General features: G+C 40.8%; 3 protein-coding genes across 5 annotated transcripts in view; 1 reads left to right on the forward strand and 2 right to left on the reverse strand.

The window, feature by feature from the left end:
* Positions 1–740: 740 nt before the first annotated feature.
* Positions 741–11,557, reverse strand: LOC5520803 (3-hydroxyanthranilate 3,4-dioxygenase). 2 transcript variants are annotated; one of them, XM_001640580.3, is made up of 12 exons: positions 11,311–11,557; positions 9,897–9,978; positions 9,289–9,372; positions 8,847–8,909; positions 8,399–8,442; positions 8,188–8,274; positions 7,838–7,875; positions 7,449–7,519; positions 6,841–6,909; positions 2,988–3,053; positions 2,468–2,550; positions 741–1,120 (listed from the first exon to the last, which is right to left on the reverse strand). In XM_001640580.3, exons 1-12 carry the CDS (start codon positions 11,454–11,456, stop codon positions 1,051–1,053), a joined length of 903 nt encoding a protein of 300 aa, XP_001640630.2. In that variant the 5' UTR covers positions 11,457–11,557; the 3' UTR covers positions 741–1,050. The 2 variants fall into 2 exon arrangements, with proteins under 2 accessions (XP_001640630.2, XP_032221859.1); XM_032365968.1 differs by lacking the exon at positions 11,311–11,557 and adding an exon at positions 9,580–9,659.
* A 113-nt stretch (positions 11,558–11,670) lies between these two features.
* The window catches only part of LOC5520708, a 30,802-nt gene continuing 16,418 nt past the window's right edge, over positions 11,671–26,054 (reverse strand). For both annotated transcript variants that reach the window (XM_032365966.2, XM_048730521.1), the window contains exons 9-12: positions 16,184–16,359; positions 15,370–15,679; positions 14,929–15,235; positions 11,671–13,759 (exon numbers count right to left, since the gene is read on the reverse strand). In XM_032365966.2, coding sequence (XP_032221857.2) covers positions 13,656–13,759; positions 14,929–15,235; positions 15,370–15,679; positions 16,184–16,359 — 897 coding nt within the window. In that variant the 3' untranslated portion in view covers positions 11,671–13,655. The remainder of the gene's footprint in view (positions 13,760–14,928; positions 15,236–15,369; positions 15,680–16,183; positions 16,360–26,054) is intronic.
* LOC116604085 lies at positions 23,010–24,911 on the forward strand. The gene is made up of 2 exons (XM_032365970.2): positions 23,010–23,172; positions 23,608–24,911. The coding sequence occupies exons 1-2, from the start codon at positions 23,073–23,075 to the stop codon at positions 24,336–24,338; spliced, it is 831 nt and encodes a 276-aa protein (XP_032221861.2). The 5' UTR covers positions 23,010–23,072; the 3' UTR covers positions 24,339–24,911.

The following is a 26,054-nucleotide window of genomic DNA, read 5'->3' on the forward strand; positions in this document are numbered from 1 at the left end:
GGATATTCCCTGCATTTTGTCGAACAAGACTTGCCAAGAAGCGGATAACACGTTGGGAGAATATCATGCAAAATGTAAGGAAAATAACGCCACCTCTAAGGACGATTTGTCCGAATTAGAATTCCCAAAGGCTGGTAGCGAAGATAACTTTATTTTATGAAAAAGACAACGTGTCATTGTTTACTTTGAGATAAAAACATTCAGCAAGGATAATTTATAGCAAGGTTAAAAAAAGAGAATTAGATAAGCGAGTCAAATATTTCAAATGCATTAGATACTGAAGATTTCGCAAAGTTCAAGCGTGCCGCACTTCCTATATGCACCCAAATTTAATACTAAAGTAATAATGAGAAAAAAAAACTTTCCCATTAATCCAAAATGATATTGAGCATTTCTAATAAGCAAAATTCACATTTTAATTAATCACTTACTTATCACAATAAATACCTAATCGCCTAAACGAGCAATGTCATCTAACAAATGCTGAAGCCCATATTGTTTTCAATTTCTCGATTATGCTATCTGTAGATTTTAATCGATTTGCACGAGCGGATGCAAAAACATTATTCAAAAGCAAACAAATTCGCGAATTAGACAGAGGAAAAACATCAAAAGCCTGATAATCTAAGTTAGATTGTCGTAAAACAGGAAAGTAAAGTCATTATGGTTTTGTTCTAATAATTAAATGAAAAACTAGAATAAACAAAACTCATGTGTTTTAAGGAATACAAAAATGGAAATAAAAATATTCTGCAATTTATTGTGCATTTATTTATTTATTGTGCATTACTACAAAATCGACATCAAATGCCCCGATTTTTGTACGACGACACAAACTAATAAATAACCGGTAAAATGGTTTCTACTGACATCGGTTAATACAAATCCTAACTGCTTGGCAGGGTAAAAATTCGACAAAACAATAACAAAATTAAAGTGAATAACTTCTCTGCTGTGAGTGATTTGCGCCGGCGAATGCCACTCATAATATCGAGTTGCTATAGGGACCGGCATGAGACATTCCGTACGATGTTTTTGTTGTTGTCATGGTTACTTGTTAGCCAATGAGTCAACGGTGATGCTTAAACCAACGGAACCTTCCTCACGCTTGACTCTGAAGCTGAAAAAGACAAAAAAAGAGAGAAAACTTTGGTGATTGACGTGCGAGCTCAGGGTGGTTCCTTCCATTTGTTGTTAAGTGTATAAAGAGAATATTAACCACTCAATACCCACGGCGTGGTAGTGAGAGCTAGTTTTTCTTTGCTTTTAGGGCCGGTTCCTGAAAAGCCAATTAGCGCTAGCCCAGGGTTAAATTTGCCCAAACCCACGATTAAATTTTTGTGCTCGGCTTAGATATGTTACCGAAACGCGGTTAGCGCTAACTCTGGGTTAGTTTAGAGGTAAAATCTAACCCTGCTCGCGAGGTGAGTTAACTCGCTAACATACGGTTTAGATGGCGTAAAACAGGCCTACCTAACTTTGTAGTAGAACTAAAGTTTCATAAAATTAAGTTGCCGATAAAAAAGACGTTACACAAAAACAATGTAGGGACCAAATGTCCTAAGATTTCGCTTTGTTATGCGACCTTCGTTTTGATGATGACTCGAAAATTGTGCTGGGACAGACAGAAAGTTACATGAAATTTAAATTTGAAATGAATCTGTCTCGCTAGTGTCACGCACCAACTCGAATCCTGCAAATCACATTTTTGGCAATGATATGGAGGTAATTACAGGCGATGTAGAGGTGTGTGGGGGATTCTCTGTGAAAATTAAACCACCAAAGTTAAATTTGAGTTGCTCTCTATTGATCTACTGGGTATCCTGTGTGAATTTTACTCATCAAACCAGTTTTTCACTTGCTTAATCCAGGGTTAGGAAAATGGGGGATTAATTGGCTTTCAGTTTTCCTGAATTTTATTGCGATCTTGAGATACTGCCATCTAGCCGACAATAAAGCCGGAAGTATAAACCAATCAGTTGACTTGTGGTTTATTGTAAAATACGTTTCGAGCGATTGGGCCACCATTTAGCGCGAGGCACCCTAAAAGATAGCAGAATCGGAAAAATACTCCTCCTCGGGCGTGAAAACCCCTAAAAGATAGCAGAATCGGAAGAATCCTAGAACACCCCCTAAGAGATAACAGTTGGTAAGAATTTTATACCCTAAAAGATAGGTCGAGTGACCACGTCTATTTTTCTGGAGAGTCCCACCTCCCGGGGGGTTTGCCACCCAAACAGTCACGTGATCTCTTAGCGTAAGTTTCCTATTGCGACATGCTCCAGGAGCGCCCGCAAGATACGTTGGATCTTCGAGCATGCTGACGAGATCGTGGAACAAAAGCGGCGGGAAAACGGGAATTCAGCCTCGCCCTCTTCAGAACGATATCACATGCTTTAATTTTTCTCAGAAGTGCTCAAATTCTAAAATTCACCAACACAGTCATTTTCGTCATTGTTTAACTTACTCCGAGCCTGCAGTAATCATGAGAACATCATTCTTGTTCAATTCCCTGGTAATTTCATCGACGTTTACGGTGGCTTTCCCCTCCTGGAACAAAAAGTATATATTCATCTTTTTATAATTTATACTCACGGGCTGATGTCGAGAATTCAAGCTAAAAGGAAGTATCGCTAAAATGTAACATTGAAATATATTAATGATAAAAAAGTATTCACAATCTGTTGATGTTTACTTATATACTGACTATAAAGCGCAAGGACATTTCTATTAATAAATTAAGCTTTTGTATTAAAAAAAAATTGGCAAGAGGAAGTTAAGACCCGTGCAAACTGCGCCAGCACCTGCCAGCATTGTTGGCGAGTTCTTGCTCGACTGACCACAGGACAAAGGAAATGTCCATTTCCCATTTTGACATTTCCTTTGTCCTATAGTCAGTCAAGCGAAAATTCGCCACCAATGCTGGCTTTGTACAGGCGGAACCTTGGGTAAAGTTAGGTTGGGTTAGCACTAAGTTATTTCCATACCAACTGCCAGAACCACATCTCGCCCTGGGAATGTCCTTCTTGCTCCCCTGATCCGTGGGCATGCACCTGCAGAAAGCGAACACAATATCACCAGACAAGATATGAACAAGGACAACAGGGGAACCATGCACCTGCAGAAAGCGACCACAATATCACCAGACAAGATATGAACAAGGACAACAGGGGACCCATGCACCTGCAGAAAGCGACCACAATATCACAAGACAAGATATGAACAAGGACAACAGGGGACCCATGCACCTGCAGAAAGCGACCACAATATCACAAGACAAGAAGTGAACAAGGACAACAGGGGAACCATGCACCTGCAGAAAGCGACCACAATATCACAAGACAAGATGTGAACAAGGACAACAGGGGACCCATGCACCTGCAGAAAGCGACCACAATATCACAAGACAAGATGTGAACAAGGACAACAGGGGACCCATGCACCTGCAGAAAGCGACCACAATATTACAAGACAAGATATGAACAAGGACAACAGGGGACCCATGCACCTGTAGAAAGCGACAAAAATATCACAAGACAAGATGTGAACAAGGACAACAGGGGAACCATACACATGTAGAAAGTGACCACAATATCACAAGAAAGAAGTGAACAAGGACAACAGGGGACCCATGCACCTGCAGAAAGCGACCACAATATCACAAGACAAGATGTGAACAAGGACAACAGGGGAACCATGCACCTGTAGAAAGCGACCAAAATATCACAAGACAAGATGTGAACAAGGACAACAGGGAACCATGCACCTGCAAAAAGCGACCACAATATTACAAGACAAGATGTGAACAAGGACAACAGGGGACCCATGCACCTGCAGAAAGCGACCACAATATCACAAGACAAGATGTGAACAAGGACAACAGGGGACCGGTGCACCTGCAGAAAGCGACCACTATATCACAAGACAAGATATGAACAAGGACAACAGGGGACCCATGCACCTCCAGAAAGCGACCACAATATCACAAGACAAGATGTGAACAAGGACAACAGGGGACCCGTGCACCTGCAGAAAGCGACCACAATATCACAAGACAAGATATGAACAAGGACAACAGGGGAACCATGCACCTGCAGAAAGCGACCACAATATCACCAGACAAGATGTGAACAAGGACAACAGGGGACCCGTGCACCTGCAGAAAGTGACCACAATATCACCAGACAAGATATGAACAAGGACAACAGGGAACCCATGCACCTGCAGAAAGCGACCACAATATCACCAGACAAGATATGAACAAGGACAACAGGGAACCCATGCACCTGCACAAAGCGACCATAATATCACCAGACAAGATATGAACAAGGACAACAGGGAACCCATGCACCTGCACAAAGCGACCATAATATCACAAGACAAGTTGTGAACAAGGACAACAGGGGACCCGTGCACCTGCAAAAAGCGACCACAATATCACAAGACAAGATATGAACAAGGACAACAGGGGACCCATGCACCTGCAGAAAGCGACCACAATATCACAAGACAAGATGTGAACAAGGACAACAGGGGACCCATGCACCTGCAGAAAGCGACCACAATATCACAAGACAAGATGTGAACAAGGACAACAGGGGAACCATACACATGTAGAAAGCGACCACAATATCACAAGACAAGATATGAACAAGGACAACAGGGGACCCATACACATGTAGAAAGCGACCAAAATATCACAAGACAAGATGTGAACAAGGACAACAGGGGACCCGTGCACCTGCAGAAAGCGACCACAATATCACCAGACAAGATATGAACAAGGACAACAGGGAACCCATGCACCTGCACAAAGCGACCATAATATCACAAGACAAGATATGAACAAGGACATCAGGGAACCCATGCACCTGCACAAAGTGACCACAATATCACAAGACAAGTTGTGAACAAGGACAACAGGGGACCCATACACATTTAGAAAGTGACCACAATATCACAAGACAAGATATGAACAAGGACAACAGGGGACCCGTGCACCTGCAGAAAGTGACCACAATATCACAAGACAAGATGTGAACAAGGACAACAGGGGACCCGTGCACCTGTAGAAAGTGACCACAATATCACAAGACAAGATGTGAACAAGGACAACAGGGGACCCATGCACCTGTAGAAAGCGACCACAATATCACAAGACAAGATATGAACAAGGACAACAGGGGAACCAGACACATGTAGAAAGTGACCACAATATCACAAGACAAGATATGAACAAGGACAACAGGGAACCCATACACATTTAGAAAGTGACCACAATATCACAAGACAAGAAGTGAACAAGGACAACAGGGGACCCGTGCACCTGCAGAAAGTGACCACAATATCACAAGACAAGATGTGAACAAGGACAACAGGGGACCCGTGCACCTGTAGAAAGCGACCACAATATCACCAGACAAGATATGAACAAGGACAACAGGGAACCCATGCACCTGCACAAAGCGACCATAATATCACAAGACAAGATATGAACAAGGACAACAGGGAACCCATGCACCTGCACAAAGTGACCACAATATCACAAGACAAGTTGTGAACAAGGACAACAGGGGACCCATACACATTTAGAAAGTGACCACAATATCACAAGACAAGATATGAACAAGGACAACAGGGGACCCGTGCACCTGCAGAAAGTGACCACAATATCACAAGACAAGATGTGAACAAGGACAACAGGGGACCCGTGCACCTGTAGAAAGTGACCACAATATCACAAGACAAGAAGTGAACAAGGACAACAGGGGACCCATGCACCTGTAGAAAGCGACCACAATATCACAAGACAAGATATGAACAAGGACAACAGGGGAACCATACACATGTAGAAAGTGACCACAATATCACAAGACAAGATATGAACAAGGACAACAGGGAACCCATACACATTTAGAAAGTGACCACAATATCACAAGACAAGAAGTGAACAAGGACAACAGGGAACCCATACACATTTAGAAAGTGACCACAATATCACAAGACAAGATATGAACAAGGACAACAGGGAACCCATACACATTTAGAAAGTGACCACAATATCACAAGACAAGATATGAACAAGGACAACAGGGAACCCATACACATGTAGAAAGTGACCACAATATCACAAGACAAGATATGAACAAGGACAACAGGGGACCCGTGCACCTGCACAAAGCGACCAAAATATCACAAGACAAGATATGAACAAGGACAACAGGGAACCCATACACATGTAGAAAGCGACAACAATATCACAAGACAAGAAGTGAACAAGGACAACAGGGGACCCATGCACCTCCAGAAAGTGACCACAATATCACAAGACAAGATATGAACAAGGACAACAGGGGAACCATACACATGTAGAAAGCGACCACAATATCACAAGACAAGATGTGAACAAGGACAACAGGGGACCCGTGCACCTGCAGAAAGCGACCAAAATATCACAAGATAAGATATGAACAAGGACAACAGGGGAACCATACACATGTAAAAGCAACCACAATATCACAAGAAAAGTTGTATTGCGTATACATTGGCCCACTTCTTACTTATGTTGCACTAACATTTGCCATTTAACACTTGTGTGGCAGTTCTTCACACTAATATAGCACATGTGCTCGGTTCACACTCTTATTGCAATTGTGTCACCCTGGACAACCCAGGGCGTCGAGGTCAGTGCATTGTGGCACGAGACAGGGCAGAAGAAGGTGCTGCAGGGTGTCCTCCTCCTCCCCCTTGCCCTTGTTGTGTTTGCCAATGATGTTGAGCTTAAATATGCTAGTATGCTGTGCTTACTTTCTAATATTTATCGGAACTGACATTAGTTACCTTAAACTCTCCCTTTTCAAAGATGGCCATGCTGCCTGACCTGTAGCTATCCTTATTGTCCTTCAACCACTGGAAAATGAACAGCATGATTATTTTTGAGGAAGTCTGTGTGTAACGATCACCTGACATTTTGGGTATCAATTTTGAGCATGCTTCGGTTTTTTGAAGCAAAACAATAATAACAAATAGCAACTTTATTCAGCGCTTATGAATCAGCCTGAAAATGTCTATGTCAGAGAGGTTACTTTTCCATTGAAATAATTTTTTTTCACTCTATAGTGCTGATGGCATTAACCAAGTTTGTTTATTTTGAGGTAAGTTTTTAAAAAGTGATTTCTTATTAGTGTATGTCACACATTAGTTGAACTACAATACCTCCATTTTAAACAAGCAACAATTTTACCATATTTTAAGAAACATATGACATCATTTCCCATTGACCTCTTTCCGCTTTATGTTGCCATAATAATCTTACATAAAAATACAAAGATAAAAAAAATTACAATAATTCTATATCCACAGCAAGGGGATAAACAAAGAGTAAGAATGAGAAAGTATGGTCTTATTTTTGTTTTCAGAATTTTACACTTGCATAAGATGGCGCCTACCTGCTTGAGTGGAAATGGTTCCATCAGCTCTGTCTCTGTATCCACATTAATAGAACAGCTCGATTCTTTGCCTATGAACAGTAATTTTAAAACAATATGAATCTGTACCTTTACTATAATGCAATGTGTGCTAATGTGGCCACCAAAAAAGTTCTAGTACAGTTAGCAAGTGATTTTTTGGATAAAGTACATTGATAATTTTTGGGGGATAAAAACTTTACAGGTAATGTTTTCTGGGGGTTAGTATGTTTCTATACTCGGTATTTTTGGGGAGTGGAAATATTATGTCAGACCCCACTCATGTTTATACGTAGCTACGTAAATTCTCTCCTTGGGGCAATTGGGTTTGTGTTGAATTTCCAATAACTATTCATACTGTAATTGCTTACTTGGTTTTCCTGTCTTGTGTTCTTCAGACTCAAAGAACCTTAAAAGAAGAACAGAAAAGTTTTGTTAAGCATTGTTACATACCTGTGGCGAGGGTTGTTGCTGAGATGTTGTTTTGTTGTACTTTTTATCAAAAGTATGTAGAGTTCACCAGTTTCTATATACCATTTTTTTAATTACGTTCTATTGCTCACATCAAACATTCTAACAGGAATTGTAAATTATATGCCTGCATACAGTTTCAACAATGTTTAAATACTTTCAAAGGTTTTTTTTTACTGTTCAGATTCAATAAAATTCCAAATTAACAATCAAGATATGTATCTAAATCAACCTGGGTAAAACCACCTACTCTTTGATAACAGGAGCTATCTGTGTAAGATCTGTGCAGTGAAAAAACTTTTCCCATAGGACTGTGACACCATCTTCACAAAAGTATCTATGAGACAAAATAAAGGATCTATTTGGAAATAATTTAAAAAGAAGCATTTGGAACTTAAGCATTATGCTTCCAAAACAAACATACCACTTTTTAGATAATAGTTGTGAGATGTCAGACTGACCTCAATCCATCTATCTCCTCAGGCAATCTTTCCCTTTCTATAACCTGTAAGGGTGCAATATCACATTTTATATACTATGTGCTAGATAAATAACAGAGTAGTTATTGTGCAATTCAAGCTTATTTGGAAAACAGCATTCTAATTAGAAAAAAATGCAAGGCTTTTAGAAGCCACATGGCTACCAAGTGTCAACCAATCCAAGCTGAGTGCTGAGGGTATCCACACATTCTTAATATGTTCGTTCTAACTAACTTCCAGTAACAAACCAGTAACAAACCAGTATTCAGGGGTCTGTTATTATTAAGTGCTGTCAGTAATAGCAGTACAAAGAGGACTGATAGGAACTGATAAGCATTAATGTCAAGGGACAACCACAGGGCATAATAGTGTAAATATGTGCCTTTTAAAAGTCTGAGCATGGAGTATTACTGCTCTTGCATGTACTTACCAGACCAACAGTGTTCTCAAATCTCTGCGGTGAGTGATTGAATCTACTTGGAAGAAGAAACATCTGGAAAAACAAAATAAAGCTATTGCAACATAAACAACAAATTTATTGCTAGCTATAGGCCAATTATTTCACTTTTCCTGAAAGCACTTTTTTTGAAAAAAAAAAAAAATCACTATAAGCACATCAGATATATGTAGCAGATTTGTAGTTTTCCTGAATTTTTATCACAGTCCTTAGTACCTGGTCAGTATCACATATCCCAACAGAAATTAATTTAACATTAATACTTTCATAACATGCTGGACTTTTTGCAAAAAAACAATATTGTTATAAAAACCCATAAAAGGCCAAGGATGTGATTCTGAATAGAGTCAGCTAAGTCTAAACAAATGTGTCAGACTGATCACATCTTTTGTGCTTTTGCATCAAGCAGACTGACCTCGCCCTCTTTGATGATAATGTCCTTCGGCTTGCCTTTTTCCAGCACCTTGAGGCACATGTCCCCTTTAACTTGGAAAAACAACTGAAAGAGAAAAGAAAGCCTGGTAAAGAGTATGTAAGGGTATAGGAAACCCTTGTTGACATGCCTGTCTTAGAATGTGTCATATATATTTTAAATATTTAAATGGCGAAAAATATTCCATTACAAAGCTAAATAAATGTAAAATATGACCCACTGAAATGGACAAAACAGATGGTGCATTACCAAGCTCCAGTACGATGGCATTACCTTGTAAAGCAGGCCCAACCACAGAATTCCCATCAGCACATGACTAACAAACATTTGTGTTGGTGAATTTTGATTAGCTGCTAAATGAATCAAAAGAAAATGGATGTATGGCATTTTGATCACCCAATCTTCTTCAATATTTTTTATCTCAGCAAAAATAATAAATTTAAAAAAAACCAGACAGACAAGGTTTCTAGTTATCAAGTTATTTATAAAGGCAATGCTTTAAATATCATCTCCCTATGATGAATTGCATATTGGTACAGATTGGAAGTATTAAGGTCCGTATCCTCTGACTCCTTACAATTATTATTTACCTCCTCTCCTTCCTCAAGATGATAGTCTTTCCTTGTGTTAGGCCCCCCAACAAACATAATCTTCAGCTGGCCTTCACCATACCTGCACAATTAGCAGAAAACAATACCGTGTCAAGACTTAATCCATTGCAGCTTTTCAAACAACTGACTTATCAGGCCCGTACCCAGGGGGGGTGGGGGGGGTGCAGGTGGTGAACGCACCCCCCTACAACGGCCAAAGGTAAACTTTTGGTTCTCAATAGACGGCCCATTTGTAAACAAAACTATAAAGCATCAGCTAGATCACTCTAGTATGTAGCCAAATCCGACAATAAACGTCCTGTGGAGATTTTTATCAGAGAACCCCCCCCCCCCCCCTCCCCAGAAAAATGAGGTCCACTTTTTCGGATTCCACACCCCCCCAAGAAAAATCCTGGGTACGGGCATGCTCATAAATACTAAGATGATAACAGATGAAGTGGTAATGACATGACAGTAACAATCAGAGCCTTGATCAAACTGATTAAGTGTCCGCTAAGGTGTTTGATCAGATCAATCATGTAAAAGCACATGTAGAGGTATCGCAAATGCTTGTTTTAGCCCCCTCAGTGGCTTTTTTTTCCCTTAAGGTTGGGAGGGGCCCTTATTCAAATCATAGCTTAACTTAAAAAATAGCTCTTATTTTTTTATAAAGTCAATTGATACCCCCACCCGCATGGTCCCGGAGAAGGGTGGGGAATTAGACTTTGACCCTGTACAAAACAGAGAAAAGCCCCCACCCCCTCGGGACAAAACTGCAGTCAAATGCCCCTACCCATCGGGGTGCAAACTAGGCAACTACCCAACAACCAGTCATCTGAAATAAGCCTTCATCTTTCAAAGCCAGTACACTTCAGTGAGTACATTTGTACTAATAACTATGAAGATAACAATTACCCAAAAAACTTGAAAAATCAAATTATCTTAATCTAGCATTAGGTATCACTTATATTCGTTTTCGCACATTTTGCCATACAGCTTGCCACATGCTGATACATGGAATTTCTTGCTACAGAAGAGAAAAGGTGTCAAACCAGAAACTGACATGACTTTTTCAGAGCACATTTGTGATGTTATTCATTTGTCCCCAAGCCCCCAGGGTTGATAATGACTACAAACCCTCTCCCAAAAAGGTATTGCATATATCTTACCCTATTTCCCATCACTTTCTATCTATGAAGTGTGTACGTGTGGTGGTAGTGGGGGAGGGGGGGGGGGGGGAGCCTATGCTAACCTTCTTAGACAACGCTAAAGATCACATGAGAACAACATCGACACAATCACAACAAGTCAGGAGCTCTTTCGAACTACATCAAATACTGAAATTAAAAAAGTAAATGGCAGCTTTGGATGAAAGAACGTTTCAAGTAGTTTAATGAGGGGTATAAATTCTTACATGAGTTTGTTGCAGACTGGCGGGACAAACAAAGAGGAGTTCTCATCTATCCATTCCATCATGTTAATCGATTTGCCCAAGGGCTTACTTGCTTTCTTTGGTTCGCTGCATTCGCTTACAGCTTCTTCGGTGGCTCGTTTTGACATAATAAACCGTAGTAAACCAAAACCCCAGTCAAGTTATTAGAACCAGACAGAGTGACAGACGAAAATTTCAAAGAGGAGAGCGTGACATGTGGCGCGCAAAGCATACTGGGTACAGGAGTATAAAGGAAACCCAGAAATATATGGGACGAGTTTGTTTGATGTGTAGACTATACCCATCGGACTCTTCTGATTAAATAATAAAAAAAAAATGGGATCGTTTCAAAACCTCGTTTATTCTTCATCCATTTCGTCCAAAATTACTTACAATAAACACTTCTTTCAAAATGTAATCACAACGGTGGCAAACAACAATGTCGGTGTTAATTCTTGTGTGAGAAAAATCCAGACTTAAAATGGTAGAGAAGCATACAAACATACTTGATCGGATAAAATGGAAGGTATGATGGCATGTGTACACTCTTTTTTTCATAAGAACCTTTTTATAAGAACTTCCAGGCTGAGATTTAACCAAATTTTAAGAACATGCTAAGAACATGCCGAGTCTCAGATATCAGCAACATATTGGTTTTTCAGTCTTATGTGTTGTAAAATGCAGTGTTAATTTGTGTTCATTAAAAAACAATTATATTGCTATTGATCATTTGTGTAATTCTCCTCCTAATAATTCACTGGGTACTATATTTTATAAGCGCACTCAAGAACATCTTAAGCCTTAAAATATGGCCTAGCCTCAACTGAAAATTAGACGTTTTATATAAAAAAAACAGAGTGTACTCGTCCCTGCTAACAGAGGCCTTTCCCTAGTGTTGTACTCGTATTCGCGGTTTTAGCGACTCGTTGTTTTGGTTCGTAAGGCGCGTACACCCTGCGCACCCCCCCCCTTGGTGGCCAAAAAGTGAGTCATTTATGATTTTTCCATTTGATACGTATGACTGCGCACCCCCTCGGCCAATCCTGGGAACGGGCCTGTTCGTTACAAATACAAAAGAACAAAGCGAAAACCCAGATATGCGAGTCGGCAAATACATAAATTCTAAAAAAAACAAATTGAAGGAAAAGCTTTGCCAACAGGGTCGTACACCCTAGCTATTTTCTGTAAAAAAATGTGCCAAAACTCTTCCTCGGTAGGAATGTTGGACATAGCAGTGGTCATAGTCTCTCGTGGAATTATTTTATGACAAGATCAGACTTGTCAAGGAATGGTTGTTCAAGTCTGACTAAAAATTCATATAGCCGCAAGCTAAGTCCACAGAAGCAGTAGTCACGCAAGCTATGTCCACCTCTTCAAGAACTGTAGTCACGCAAGCTATGTGCACTCTTCAAGAACTGTAGTCACGCAAGCTATGTGCACTCTTCAAGAAAAAGAAGTCACGCAACTGGCAGGTGAGTAACTTTTTACCTTTTTAGGAACAGTGGTCACGCAAGCTATGTCCACCTCTTCAAGAATAGTAGTCACGCAAGCTATGCCCACTTTTCCAGAAACAGAAGTCACGCAAGCTATGTCCACGTTTCCAGGAACAATAGTCACGCAAGCTATGTCTACTTTTTAAGTTACAGAAGTCATGCAAGCTATGTCTGCGTCTTCAGGAACAGTAGTAACGCAAGCTATGTCCACCTCTGTTGGAACAGTAGTAACGCAAGCTATGTCCACCTCTGTTGGAACAGTAGTAACGCAAGCTATGTCCACCTCTGTTGGAACAGTAGTAACGCAAGCTATGTCCACCTCTGTTGGAACAGTAGTAAAGCAAGCTATGTCCACCTCTGTTGGAACAGTAGTAACGCAAGCTATGTCCACCTCTGTTGGAACAGTAGTAACGCAAGCTATGTCCACCTCTGTTGGAACAGTAGTAACGCAAGCTATGTTCACCTCTGTTGGAACAGTAGTAACGCAAGCTATGTTCACCTCTGTTGGAACAGTAGTAACGCAAGCTATGTCCACCTCTGTTGGAACAGTAGTAACGCAAGCTATGTCCACCTCTGTTGGAACAGTAGTAACGCAAGCTATGTTCACCTCTGTTGGAACAGTAGTAACGCAAGCTATGTTCACCTCTTTAGGAACATTAGTCAAGCAAGCTATATCTTCTTTTCAGTTACACTTTTTCAGGAACAAAAGTCACGCAAGCTATGTCCACTTTTTCCAGGAACAGTCATCATCACAGAGATCCACACACGATTTCGCGCCCATAACGGCCATAAACATTTGTCCGGTCTAGTATTGCCCGGTAACCTGGCCTGGCTTTAGCCATAGAAGTCAAAATCATCATCGTCATCGGCGGCTTCTTGTCCGCCCGTGCTCAGCTGGAGGTCTGGTTCCGACTCAGTGTCCGAATGGTTCCAGAAATCTTCAATCAAGAAAAAAACAAAACAATCACATTGTTTTTACATCTAAAATATATATTGTGCACAAATGATGATGATGGTGATAAAGATGATGTACAACAGAACAACACAGGTTTATAAGGAGAAAAATTAATATAGTTAATCGATTATTTATTTTACGATTTACCTTCCTTACGAGATTCGAGTTAATGGGGGTCAAAAAAAAAATACTTTAAGGAAAGTTCGAGTGATCGCCGGTGATAATGATGATTTTGTCTTGCGTTGTTCGAGGTTCTTCTCGTTTGATTTTACTACTTGAGAGGAAATTAGAAATTAGACAGGTATAGTTAGAAGAACTACAACAAGCTGGAGAAAAAAAACTAACCCTGCGACTATGAGCTATCCTGCTTTTACAGAGGCGTACAACAAGCTGGAGAAAAAACTAACCCTGCGACTATGAGCTATCCTGCTTTTACAGAGGCGTACAACAAGCTGGAGAAAAAAAACTAACCCTGCGACTATGAGCTATCCTGCTTTTACAGAGGCGTACAACATGCTGGAGAAAAAAAACTAACCCTGCGACTATGAGCTATTCTGCTTTGACAGAGGCGTACAACAAGCTGGAGAAAAAAAAACTAACCCTGCGACTATGAGCTATTCTGCTTTGACAGAGGCGTACAACAAGCTGGAGAAAAAAAAACTAACCCTGCGACTATGAGCTATCCTGCTTTTACAGAGGCGTACAACAAGCTGGAGAAAAAAAAACTAACCCTGCGACTATGAGCTATCCTGCTTTTACAGAGGCGTACAACAAGCTGGAGAAAAAAAAACTAACCCTGCGACTATGAGCTATCCTGCTTTTACAGAGGCGTACAACACACCAATCAAACCCGAGTTGGTTTATTTCCCTACAGGGCCTTCCGGGTAATCCCCTACAGGGCCTTCCGGGTAATCCCCTACAGGGCCTTCCTGGTATTTCCCTACAGGACCTTCCTGGTATTTCCCTACAGGGCCTTTCTGGTATTTCCCTTCAGGGCCTTCCTGGTATTTCCATACAGGACTTTCCTGGTATTTCCCTACAGGGCCTTCCTAGGGCCCTGTTGTCTCGAAGGATACGATAATTTTTTTTTTTAGTTTTGCCATTAAAAATGAGTAAAACAAATACGAATATACACGACAGTTTATCACCAACCTGGCTTCTTGGGTACTTTTGCTGCGGGTTTCTCTTTGGGCTGGGAAGTTACTGGTTTCTTTGCCTCGGTCACCGCGGACGGAATATAAGCCGGAGTGTCATCAGGCGTTAGCGGCGGTGACACGGAGCTGTCTGAGTCTGTTCGGTCCGTCCGAGGGGTCGGTTCGGTTGCGTCTGACTTCCAAGAGGCCGATAGTCGTCCGTTGTCCTCCCCTCCCCAGCTATCGCCTAGTTCCTCACTGCCGTAAGAAAGCCCCAGGCTTCCCTCTCCTCCGCCGAACAGAGAGAGCTTGGGTCTCTGGCGACTCTGTGGATATCGAGCATTAGTCAAATCACACATGAAGTCTCTCCACCCCTCACGAGGGTTCCCCCCTTTTTGCCACTGAGGCTGGGGGTGAAACTTGGCGCGAGGGGATAGGCAAAGGCACGTCCGTTAATTACCTGTTTCCGGTTCTCCGGCGTCTTGTTCCCGCCATTTACAGGTGACCGCTGTCTCGGTGATAGCGGAGGCGGCGATATGCTCCTCGCAAGCGTACGCTCAACGTCATCATCATCCTCACTCTCACCCTTCTTGGGCCCAGACTCCCCAAGTATAACACTGACGTCGTCGACCGGGTCGGACTGGGCGCTAGACATCAGTTTTTTATAGGCGGCGGTCTCGTTGAGTGGGACATTCTCTTCTTCAAAGTCCTCTTCGTACGAAAACGTGCGCTGCAGGGGGTCGGGCTGCCCATTCCCGGCAGAGTGAACGCTATAGATGAGACATTTGAAATAACGACTGAGTTAAAAAAAATACATCAAGATTCAATACACAAGGGCATTGTATTGAACAGACACAGACAATGCAAAGCATGGCGCAAAAAGGACAAAACAGTACTGAGCAAGCATGAAATGACGCAAGCATGATATGACGCAAACATGATATGACGCAAGCATGATATGACACAAGCATATGACGCAAGCATGATATGACGCAAGCATGATATGACACAAGCATGATATGACGCAAGCATGATATGACGCAAGCATATGACGCAAGCATGATATGACGCAAGCATATGACACAAGCATATGACGCAAGCATGATATGACGCAAGCATGATATGACACAAGCATATGAAGCAAGCATGATATGACGCAAGCATGATATGACGCAAGCATTACGTAATTAAAGCGTGGATATGTCGATACAAACTTTCCATAAAGGCAGGAATACATCGGGTCACATGACTATGGCCTCCTGGTCTTGACTTACCTTTCGTCCGGAAGTGGGGCGTCGGAGATGAAAGAAGAACTTTCTGACGTCACTGATCTATTTGCGTCACGTTGGTCGAGGTCACGTGGAAGGTCCTCGGGCTCGTCTGGGGAGGACTGGGACTCGGGCTCCTCTTTTAGTGAAGATATGATCAAGCGGGAGAGAAGGGCCTGCCACTAGCATAAAAAACAGACAGTAGCTTAGTGTTGAATGGTATAAGAGTACGGATGTTCTTTTTCGTGCCAGATCACAACATCAATATTTTGTCTTATGTTCAGGTTTGTTCTAAGTAACCATAGATCATTATTTGCTGAGGTAGTACCTCTGGATCTCGCAGATAGTTCTGATAGTAATTTCTATATAATACATCGTTTGAAAACCTGGTGTATGATTAAGATCATAAAAAAGAGCTATCCATGAAAAGTAAGCGAGGGCCTCCCGACGGACAGATTGGATGCGCCTTGAGGTAACAAGTTCGGACAACTGCGTCCTGTTGTACTTAAGTTCAGACAACTTCGTCCTGTTGTACTTAGTTTATGTTATGTAACCATTGTCAGCATGTGCAATTGCAAGAGCCATATGGATCATCTTAAGCATATGGATCGTAATGGTATCCTGCAGAGCGCAAAGACGTTGTTCTGGTGTTTCAACAATATACATGCCGAGAGAAATCGAACGCCTGATCAGCACGAGGAAAGACGTTACGTCATGAGGCAGCAAAACGTGTAAAAATGTGCAAGGGTTATGATAAATGAAAACAAGTGTTGATGATTGGTGTCGAACCCAAACATCATCTGAGCAACCAATATCTGCGTTGTTTCAACACGATCATCTACTGGTTAATACAACGAAGTTAAGTGACAGAAATTGAGTTTTGTTTCGAAAGTTCCGCAATAAGTCATGAACAATTGGAACGTGACGCAGTATTTTTCTCAGACATCTGGCAACCTATAAATAGTAAAAACCAGCGTGTAAGAACCTAGTTTTTTTCAAGTTTGGCAAAATGGGTTCTTCTATTTTGACGTACTAACTATGATTTAAGGCAAAATAGTTTTTTTTAAAATATTTTTTTTCCAAGTTGCTTAATCAATAGTGGATTCATAATACTGAAGTGTGACTGATTACATAGCTATTTTGCTATAGAGATATCCTACTGTATATATGTTGTATCTGTAATCTTATCTTTATGGAACAGCAAAATGTTTAGCGAATTTATATGTTAAAGCCCCATAATTTGTTTCATTTTCATTGGAGTAACCCATCATACAAAAACCTTTTGAATTTTAGCTTAGTAGGTTCTTATATTTAAAACAGACCTATCAGAATAAATCCCTTGAGGACCTGATATCTTATGATGACAAACCACTGTTTGCCTTGAAATCGTATGATGATTTGACCATAGTTTGGAAGAGATATAAATAAACTCAGATAATCGCAACGCGTGCTATAGTTCCCCGAGTGGGCCCATCCTGAATTAAAAATAGCTATTACATATCATTACCAATTATACCATTTCCATTGAGGTGGATAGTAGATAGTAGAGGTAGAAATTTTTAAAGCCACCATCCGTAGAAATGGAAATGGTATAATTGTTTTAGTATATAAAACGAGCTTTAGAACAATTATTATCTTCGGAAACACTTGCAAATCGGCTATTCACCCGCCATTTTGCTGAAGTTTGGGGCGCAGGAAAATATCCACCTCCTAGGAGGTGTATATTGTGTTTTATCGCGAGTTTCTCAACCAATCAAATCGCTTTTTCTTGCAAGGTTCCAGAGTTTTATATACTAATAAGAGTTAAATACAATAGGGGAACTGCTTCTAAAACCTAATAGGGTTATTTTGAGTCCTCCAACCATTGCAATATATGATTTGACGCAAAATATAATCGAAAATAGGATTACAATGGTAAATAAACTTGACTTGACATGGCTGTGGCCTCACACAAGGGAATGTTCTGGGAAAAGGAAATAACTCTACAGCATCTATGCATAGTAACCCAAGGCAAAATAATGGCCTTGCTACAAAAGGCAAGATTATGATCATTTTTGCATCGTTAGCTTGCGTCGTTTGTTCGATTCCACCTTCTCCCCAGCGTCTTGAGTGGAATTTCCAATATTGTGTCGAGCTAAAAGTTACCCAGAAGCCTTTGGGTACGAGGTTGTGATCGATAAGGTTCTTTTTTGAAAGGGGCCAACTTGACTGTGTTGGGTAACCCATTATTTCCTTTAAAGTCTGTTCAAACAGCTAAGGCTAAGTTCAAACGTCGTATTATCCATGAGCCGTATTCAATGCAAATGCATGTAAATGAATCTTCATCTGCTTGTATTTGCATTGAATACGGCTTATGGATAATACGACTTTTGCACTTAGCCTAAGTCCAAATAATAGCGTCTTACTAGCAGTCACGTATAATGAGATTTGTTGTACCACGTGATATGTACCACGTGATACCACATGGGATAAGAACGCAAGAAAATCTACAAAACGTATCAGTTACGTGAGAATGGCAAAACCCGCTTTCCTTTGCCAACAAAAACATCCTGAACATCACAGCATGCCTTTGCACTTTGGCGGAATAGCTGTTTCATGGAGCTAAACCGATGTTTAGGGCAAATAATAAATAATCGAAGACTAAGTAATCTACAAGAGTATGGGAGTGTCTAGAAAACATATTCATAGTCATTGAGTCGTTGTATTCGGTAAAAAAGCGCGGTCATGTGAGTTTTAGCCCTGTCGAAACATTAAGTGCCGGACGTCTTAGTTCCAAAAGAAGTAACAAACAAGTAAAATTCAATATTCTTGTAAGGTAAAATAAGACTAATGAACTTTTTAAGGCTCTTAAACGTCGCTCAAGGCTTATATCGGCGGCCTTTGATTAATTGTGATATAAGGTTATCTTGACGCAGATATGGAAAAGTGCTAAACGACACAAGATGGTCCTAATAATATTAGTGCCCGGATGGCAGGATATTTAAGTAAAGTTTTAAGTTAAAGCGTCCTGTCAACAACTTTGTTATGCGTTTTCATTCACTATAGAAATAATCTAAGTGCAATCGAAAATATCAGAATAGCTTTCCCCAAGTCAGCCGATGCGAATGGATGCTTTCTCACACCGTGTGAGATTGTGCGAGAGTGGTGAGTTGGGAAGGTATAGCGACATTTTTGACTAAATTTGATAAAAGAAGATGGCTATTTCGAGATCGCTTCACATATTTGTCTTCCAATATGAAATGAAAACAATAACAAAGGAAGGGCTGAGTATAGCTCTTTAAATATAACACATAAAAAATCAGTTGTTTTTGTCGTTATCTGAAGCTTAAAACAACGGGAGGAAAGACGGTGTAGCCAGCCCGTCAAATCCTTCGATACCCAATTCACTGATTAACAAACATAAAGCGCAAATGTGCACCACTTTGAAATCACAAAAACGAGCCTAAGAACAGACGAATGCTGGTCATTCCGAAAGATAAAATTATTCTTGAATTGTACAGGCCAATAACTGCTCCCGTGTATGGAAGAACTCGTTACATAACAGAAAAACTAGACGTGCCAAATGTCCAGGTGCGTATAAAAGACAACATGTGACGATGAAGACTTGTGATGCCACACATGACATAGTGTACTTATCGGCTCCTTTTTAATTTGTCTACGAACAAAATCATCGTCTGGAGTCGCTACTTGATATGATGGATGCTTTATGTGTAGTTCCAGAAAATATCCTTCTCCCCCCCTTCCCCCATTGAGGGGATTGGAAATTCCGGGGGGTGGGGTAAATCTATGGTAAATTAATTAACAAAGTTCAATAAATTATCTCATTTATTAATTATCACTTAATTATCTATAAAAGAATTTAATTATCCAACAGCTTGTCTGTCCGTCTTTTCTCTAACACTCCCGTCCGGCTTTCGGGCACAACATATTTTAAGTGTAAATAAGCAAATTCTTCCACCTTTGAAGATGCCAGGGCAAAACTCCCAAGAGCAAAATCATTAAATTAACAATTTAACCAAAAAATTTCCGGCCATTTTTCAAGCGCCTGATAAACAAACATATCTGTTCAAAATTGTACGGGAAATAACGAAGTATTGAGCTTCGTTTTAACGCGTCCGAAATATTCAGGTGTCCTTCGGCCCTTTTGCGATAATCGTACAACAAATGTCATCTGCCTCAGAAAAAAAATGAATAGGGGACGTATTTTGGGAGCGTTGGGAAAGATTTGGCAAGTGAAATGTCTAATCGAAAATTTTAGGAAAATATGTATATCAATCTCTTTTTAATAAAATCGAAGTGAAATTAGAAAGGCTTTTCTTCTTTAAAAAGGGATGAATGACGGTAGCTCTATTTATGTGAGATCACGAGTTAGCTAAAATGCCAGTTTCTTACAGTTTTATGGTGCGCAGCCGTTGGAATTCTACTTGTTTAAGGCCTTTAAACTTGAAAATTCCTAGAAATGACGAAGTAAACTATTCTAGGCAATCAATCTAAGATACACCAAAAAAGTGTGTATTCAAAAACATCAAATTCACTAATTACTGAAATACCACCCTGTTGTATCATTGTTGACATCGGAACTCCAAACGCTGGCAAAACGCGCCCGGACATCGAAACCCTTTCTTCTTCCGTGGTCATGCTACAACTTTCGACAAGTTCGATGATAGATTGAAGTAGAAATTCCACCTCCGGAGTGGAGTAGTATACTCATTGCATATTTTGTTTATGTTTCAGCAGCTCGATTTAGGTTTCTTTCGCACTTATCTTTTTGGCGTTTTAGAACTTCTACAATGGCAAGGATTTTTTTTGTTTACAATAGCCTTAGGCGAACCCAACGTCTCGGTGCATCTGGTATTTCCCAGTCCCTCTCGGTCACTTCCGCCGCGTCCAGGCAAACTACTGCCCTTGCTCGATAGAGGGTAGAGGCGTTGCGGAGAGAGGGGGGAGCTGGGAAATGAGAAGAAAGAGAAGCGAAGAAAAGAATAGAGAAGTAAAGAAAAGAAAAGAAACGAAAAGAGAAGTAAAGAGAAGAGAAGTGAAAAAACGAATAGATAAGTAAAGAAAAGAAAAGAATTTTATTGATTTATATGTTTTTTTTCTGTTTGCACATAGTGGTAGTAGGTCCGTTGCAGCGGTTATAGTTCCGTATCACTCAAAAATTATGTCGTCTGGTACGAGTTTTTTTTCATTTGAGAATCAATAAAAAATATTCACTGAATAACATATCACATCCCTTCCTTTTTGCTAAAAATTAATGTATAAAAATGGTTTTAACGCAATGCAGCAGGTTAACAAACCAACAATCGTCAATTGGCTTTCGCTCGCGTGTCGCTAACAAATCCATATTGCAAGAAACAAAACGGTAGAAAATGTAGGGGATAAGGTGAGCCTAGAATTGGGTGATTTATTTTGTTAATTTTCGTGCACGAGAGCTCAACAAAACGCCGTTTTTATCAGCTAATGATTTAACTATGGTTAATCTCGTTTTATTTAATCATCGTAGCATATTAATATATCAATTACAGTTTCAGTAATTATTTTAATATAGAATTATATTTTATCGAGCGCTAAATAATATCAAGGAAGTCTCTAAAATGAAGTTATTTATTGAGCCGAATGACTGAAATCAAAGGCCCACATAGTTGGGAATGAAATGATTAATTAAGAAAGGGATGTATACAAATCAATTCTTTTGTTAAAGGAGGTATTGTTTTCATCTGACTTTAGTGACGCGGGTCAGTTCACTGTGCAGTAAACGCCGCTCATTGTCTAGCAACAGTTTTGAAAATCGCTTCTAAATAACGATACGTTCTGAACAAACCATTGGCTGAAATAAGCTGGATTTATATATCTATATCTCAGGAAAGGTTAATAGTTTTGTATCAATTAGGTAGTTTTGGATTGTTCAAATCTACAATTTTCGAGGCAAAAAGATAAAAACAAATGCTGAGTAATACGGAACTATACGATACTGTACAGTCACTGATCCGCAGGTATTCTGGGACTAATCATGGCGGATCAGTTCAGGAAAACAAAAATGAAGTAACATTACAATAACGAGATACGAACATAAAAGCACAAACACAAATACAGAAAAGCATAGTAACAAAACAAGAATGGGAGAATGGAGAATGGAATGAGATAGTAGAGGAGACTGACAATGTGTTTCATAAAGCCAGACGACAATTATTTTTTGTCAGAATTCAGATGTGTTAATTAAAAAATTCATCGCCTCAAGACATTTTGGCAGTATAAACTTTTTGATGCGAAATGCTCGATTGTTCTCCCCGAAAACGCGAAATGCATAAAGAAGAGTTTATTTTGAAGTCCGCTTTCCACTCTTTGAGACAGAAAGACGTTCACGAGAGCCGTAAGAGGAAGATAAGAATAAGATCATAGCTAAACATTAAAGGAGATTTCGCTTCGTAGTGAGGATAGTATTTACGACAGAGGAATCTAAGTGGGGTATCTGTCTTTCTCTGACTCGCCGTAAGCGAGCAACCTGGAATGAATAAAGCCAGCAGGTTTCAGACGACTTGATAACAAACCCACGGTGAGTCGCCCCAGTACGGTATTTTGCGCGAAACACCCGGCACAAGATGGCACCGCGCGCGCGCCAAGAATGCCAAATGTGCTTGCCAGATGACGGCGAGCGATCAACAAATCTTTTTAACATGTTTGCACAACTCCGAAATCCGATAAACCAATGGCAAGTTCAAGTATTCAGAGTTAAAAAAGGCCACATAAACCCCCTATGGGCAGGTTGGTGGCGCTGAGACAGCATCGAAACATTGCGCACATTTTTTCCAGCGGGTATAAATACCATGGACAAAAGAGGAAAGATCAGACGACGCGAAAATCTTAACATAGCTCTACGCCTTTGCTCTCCCACACAATGCTGCGCTTGCTTCTTGTTGCTGCCGTGCTGTTCTGCTGTTCCGAGGCGCTGATCGACCTGACTGACGACACGCTAGACAAGTGTTATACTAGTCTCGGTAAGTCCGCTTCCTGCTTCGCTTATCGCCTTCTATCACCGCGTTTTTCAATTTCTTTGCGGTTTTGGACGGAACTCCAAAATCAGGCGAATAACGCACTTGCATTGGTTCATTATTTAATTTAAGAAAGACACACTAGGAGAGACGGAATAATACGCAATTAATTACGGATATTTCTCGTTTATTGCTCGTTTTGTAAACGGAGGACAATTTGTAATGTAATTAACGCTTTCATAACGTACTTTTCCTGTTGGAAACTAAACCGTTTGCTAGATGTCTTTCCCGACGTGACTTGGCCGTTTATTAGACGTATTCTCGCCTTTATATGCGCTTTACATACGGAAATTAGCTATTTATTAGTGAATTTTCTAGCGCAAAAACTCGAAAATCATTCTTTTACTTGTAGTTTTGATAACAGATTTCTCTATTCAATAGACCCCGAGTACATTCCACCAGACGACATTGTCGCTAAAAAGATGGCCAAAAATCTGCTCCGTCTCCGCCCTCCAGGCCGTCGCCAGTACGCCGCGCCGCGCCGCCCGACGGACGTGATCCTAGTGGTGGACTCCTCAAACTCCCTACGCAGGCGTGAATTTCACCGCGGCTTGCGCGCGCTCGAATGGCTCATCAACAGAGGCTCGTACAACACGCATTACGCAGGGATAGTCTTCTCTTTCGGTGCCAGCGTTGCGTTTCCTTTCCTTCCTCCAGATATCGCAAAACGTCTTGTGCGGAAAATCCCATTCGAGGCGGGTCGCACCAATACCCAGCTCGCGCTCAGCAAGGCTTTAGTCGACCTTCTCCAGAACAATCGATCAAACGTGCGCCCGAATTCCATAAAGAAAGTAGTCATTCTCTCTGATGGACAATCCAATATTGAACCAGAGAAGACGCTGTATAACGGGTTTAAGTTGAAGATGCTGGGCGCCGAGGTGTTTGTGATTGCTGTGGGCAAGAAGTTGACCGGTTTGCCAGAGTTGATGAGCCTTGCAAGCACTACGAACGGGCATCTGTTCCGCGTCCAGTCCATGACGGGGCTCTTGCACGTGGTAAGACTGATCCCAAGGCCCGAGCAGGTCCGAGACATGGACATGTCCTGGTACAGAAAGCTGCTTGCGGCGAGGGAGAAACAGCTCGCTTCCCACAAGAAGCCGGGGGACACATAGTTGGCAAGCACCGACGTGCCTTACGCAAATATTTGGGCGTCGCAAAAAGACCGAAAAAAGGGGGAAAATTTGGGAAATATGACGACGGAACTCTTCAGCATTTTATTGAAAAATTATAACAATAACACTACCCTGCATATAGCCATTCTGCAAGCACCAAATTTTAAAAGAAAAACGGAAAAGGAGTATCCGAAAAACGAAAGAACTATATCAAATGACAATTCATTAAGAGTATTTTTGCTCGATGGAACTGTGAGAAAGTTTAAGTAGGTTCCCACTGAGCAGTCACACACTGCGTGGTCTAGCGTTGCACCGAGAAACATTGGAGGTGATTCAAAGTCCATAATGCTTCCATACACATAAAAGTAATAGAAAATATTATAGAAACTCCATGAGGAGATGACTGCGAATTTGAACAATTCTGCGACGAGTTAGACGTTCCCCAGACTAATTAGCAAACGAAATGTAAATATACTGTAAATTCAATATCGAGTACAGAGCTCTATATGAACTACATTTATATGGCACAGGGTGCCAAAGATAACAAATAAATTATACATCCCAAACTACAAATTGTGGTGTCTATGGATTCAATGACAAATTGCCTTGTGAGAGGACTTATCACACAAATAAACAAAAACAATAAATCAAGCAATTAAAAAAAACATCAACTAAACCATAAAAACAAATCATTAAGGTGGCAAACGCAGGAGAACGCACGCAACTACTTGATTTTTATTCGCCTATTTGTTTGGCTGATTCTGACTTGTGTTGCGCCTATATGTTTGGCCAATTCTCACTTGTGATGCGCTTATATGTTTGACCGATTCCGACTTGTGTTGCGCTTATGTTTGGCCAATTTTCACTTGTGATGCGCTTATATGTTTGGCCGATTTTCGATTGGGTGCGTTATATGTTTGGCCGATTCTCACTTGAGCTGCGCCTATGTTTGGCCGATTCTCGTTTGGGTGCGCTTATATGTTTGGCCGATTCTCACTTGTGTTGCGCTTATATGTTTGGCCGATTCTCACTTGTGTTGCGCCTACATGTTTGGCCGATTCTTATTTGTGTTGCGCTTGCGTTTATGCATGCGTTCCAGTAAGAACCAGCCCTATATTCGTACAAGAAAATAAATCTTTATGGAGAAGTCCTTCATTTATCGCAGACATCCTGGGTGGCCATTCCACAAATAGATAATTATCCCTCGACTATTCGTTGTCTGTAGCATAGTAACGAGATTATTAGATATATAAAAAAGATGAATGCCACACCGAGGACAAGGAGCACTGGTATAGCAAAATATGTGCCCTTAATTAATAACGCAGAGCCTGTAACAACTTTTATATTAGGGCATTTTAAGGAGATAAATCACATAGAATGGCGGGAACGCACGCCGAATTTGTTGACTCGTTTCATGTGGATACCGCTCACTAGGTTGCCAAATCGCAGGGCGAGTGTATCACACTTACATCTAACCCGAAAGTAGAAAATAAACACCCTCCCAGCAAGGCGAGAGCTCATAGCGAAAGAACACCAGGGATAAAATACCACTAAATATAGAACTTCTCGGCATGCCACGGATTAGGCACTTCTCGAATCTTTGTAGCCTGCGAACAGGCTCTCTTTGTGCTGAATCGGAATTTTAGCCTTTCGAGTGTTCAGGAGCCCTGTGGCGCGCGGTTTTAGTCGAGCCCTGTGGCGCGCGGTTTAAGTTGG

The sequence above is a fragment of the Nematostella vectensis genome, chromosome 7 (genome assembly GCF_932526225.1).
Source record: "Nematostella vectensis chromosome 7, jaNemVect1.1, whole genome shotgun sequence".
Taxonomy (NCBI): domain Eukaryota; kingdom Metazoa; phylum Cnidaria; class Anthozoa; order Actiniaria; family Edwardsiidae; genus Nematostella; species Nematostella vectensis.

Bases quoted from the DNA above. Each gene is read 5' to 3' on its own strand.
- LOC5520803 (XM_001640580.3), bottom strand. From the start codon at position 11,456: ATGTCAAAACGAGCCACCGAAGAAGCTGTAAGCGAATGCAGCGAACCA. The intron at 8,275-8,398 runs GTCAGTCTGACA...TTTGTCTCATAG, and splicing joins GAGGAGATAGATGGATTGAG to ATACTTTTGTGAAGATGGTG. The intron at 3,054-6,840 runs GTAACTAATGTC...CGCTTTCTGCAG, and splicing joins TTGAAAAGGGAGAGTTTAAG to GTGCATGCCCACGGATCAGG.
- LOC116604085 (XM_032365970.2), top strand. From the start codon at position 23,073: ATGCTGCGCTTGCTTCTTGTTGCTGCCGTGCTGTTCTGCTGTTCCGAG. The intron at 23,173-23,607 runs GTAAGTCCGCTT...TCTATTCAATAG, and splicing joins CAAGTGTTATACTAGTCTCG to ACCCCGAGTACATTCCACCA.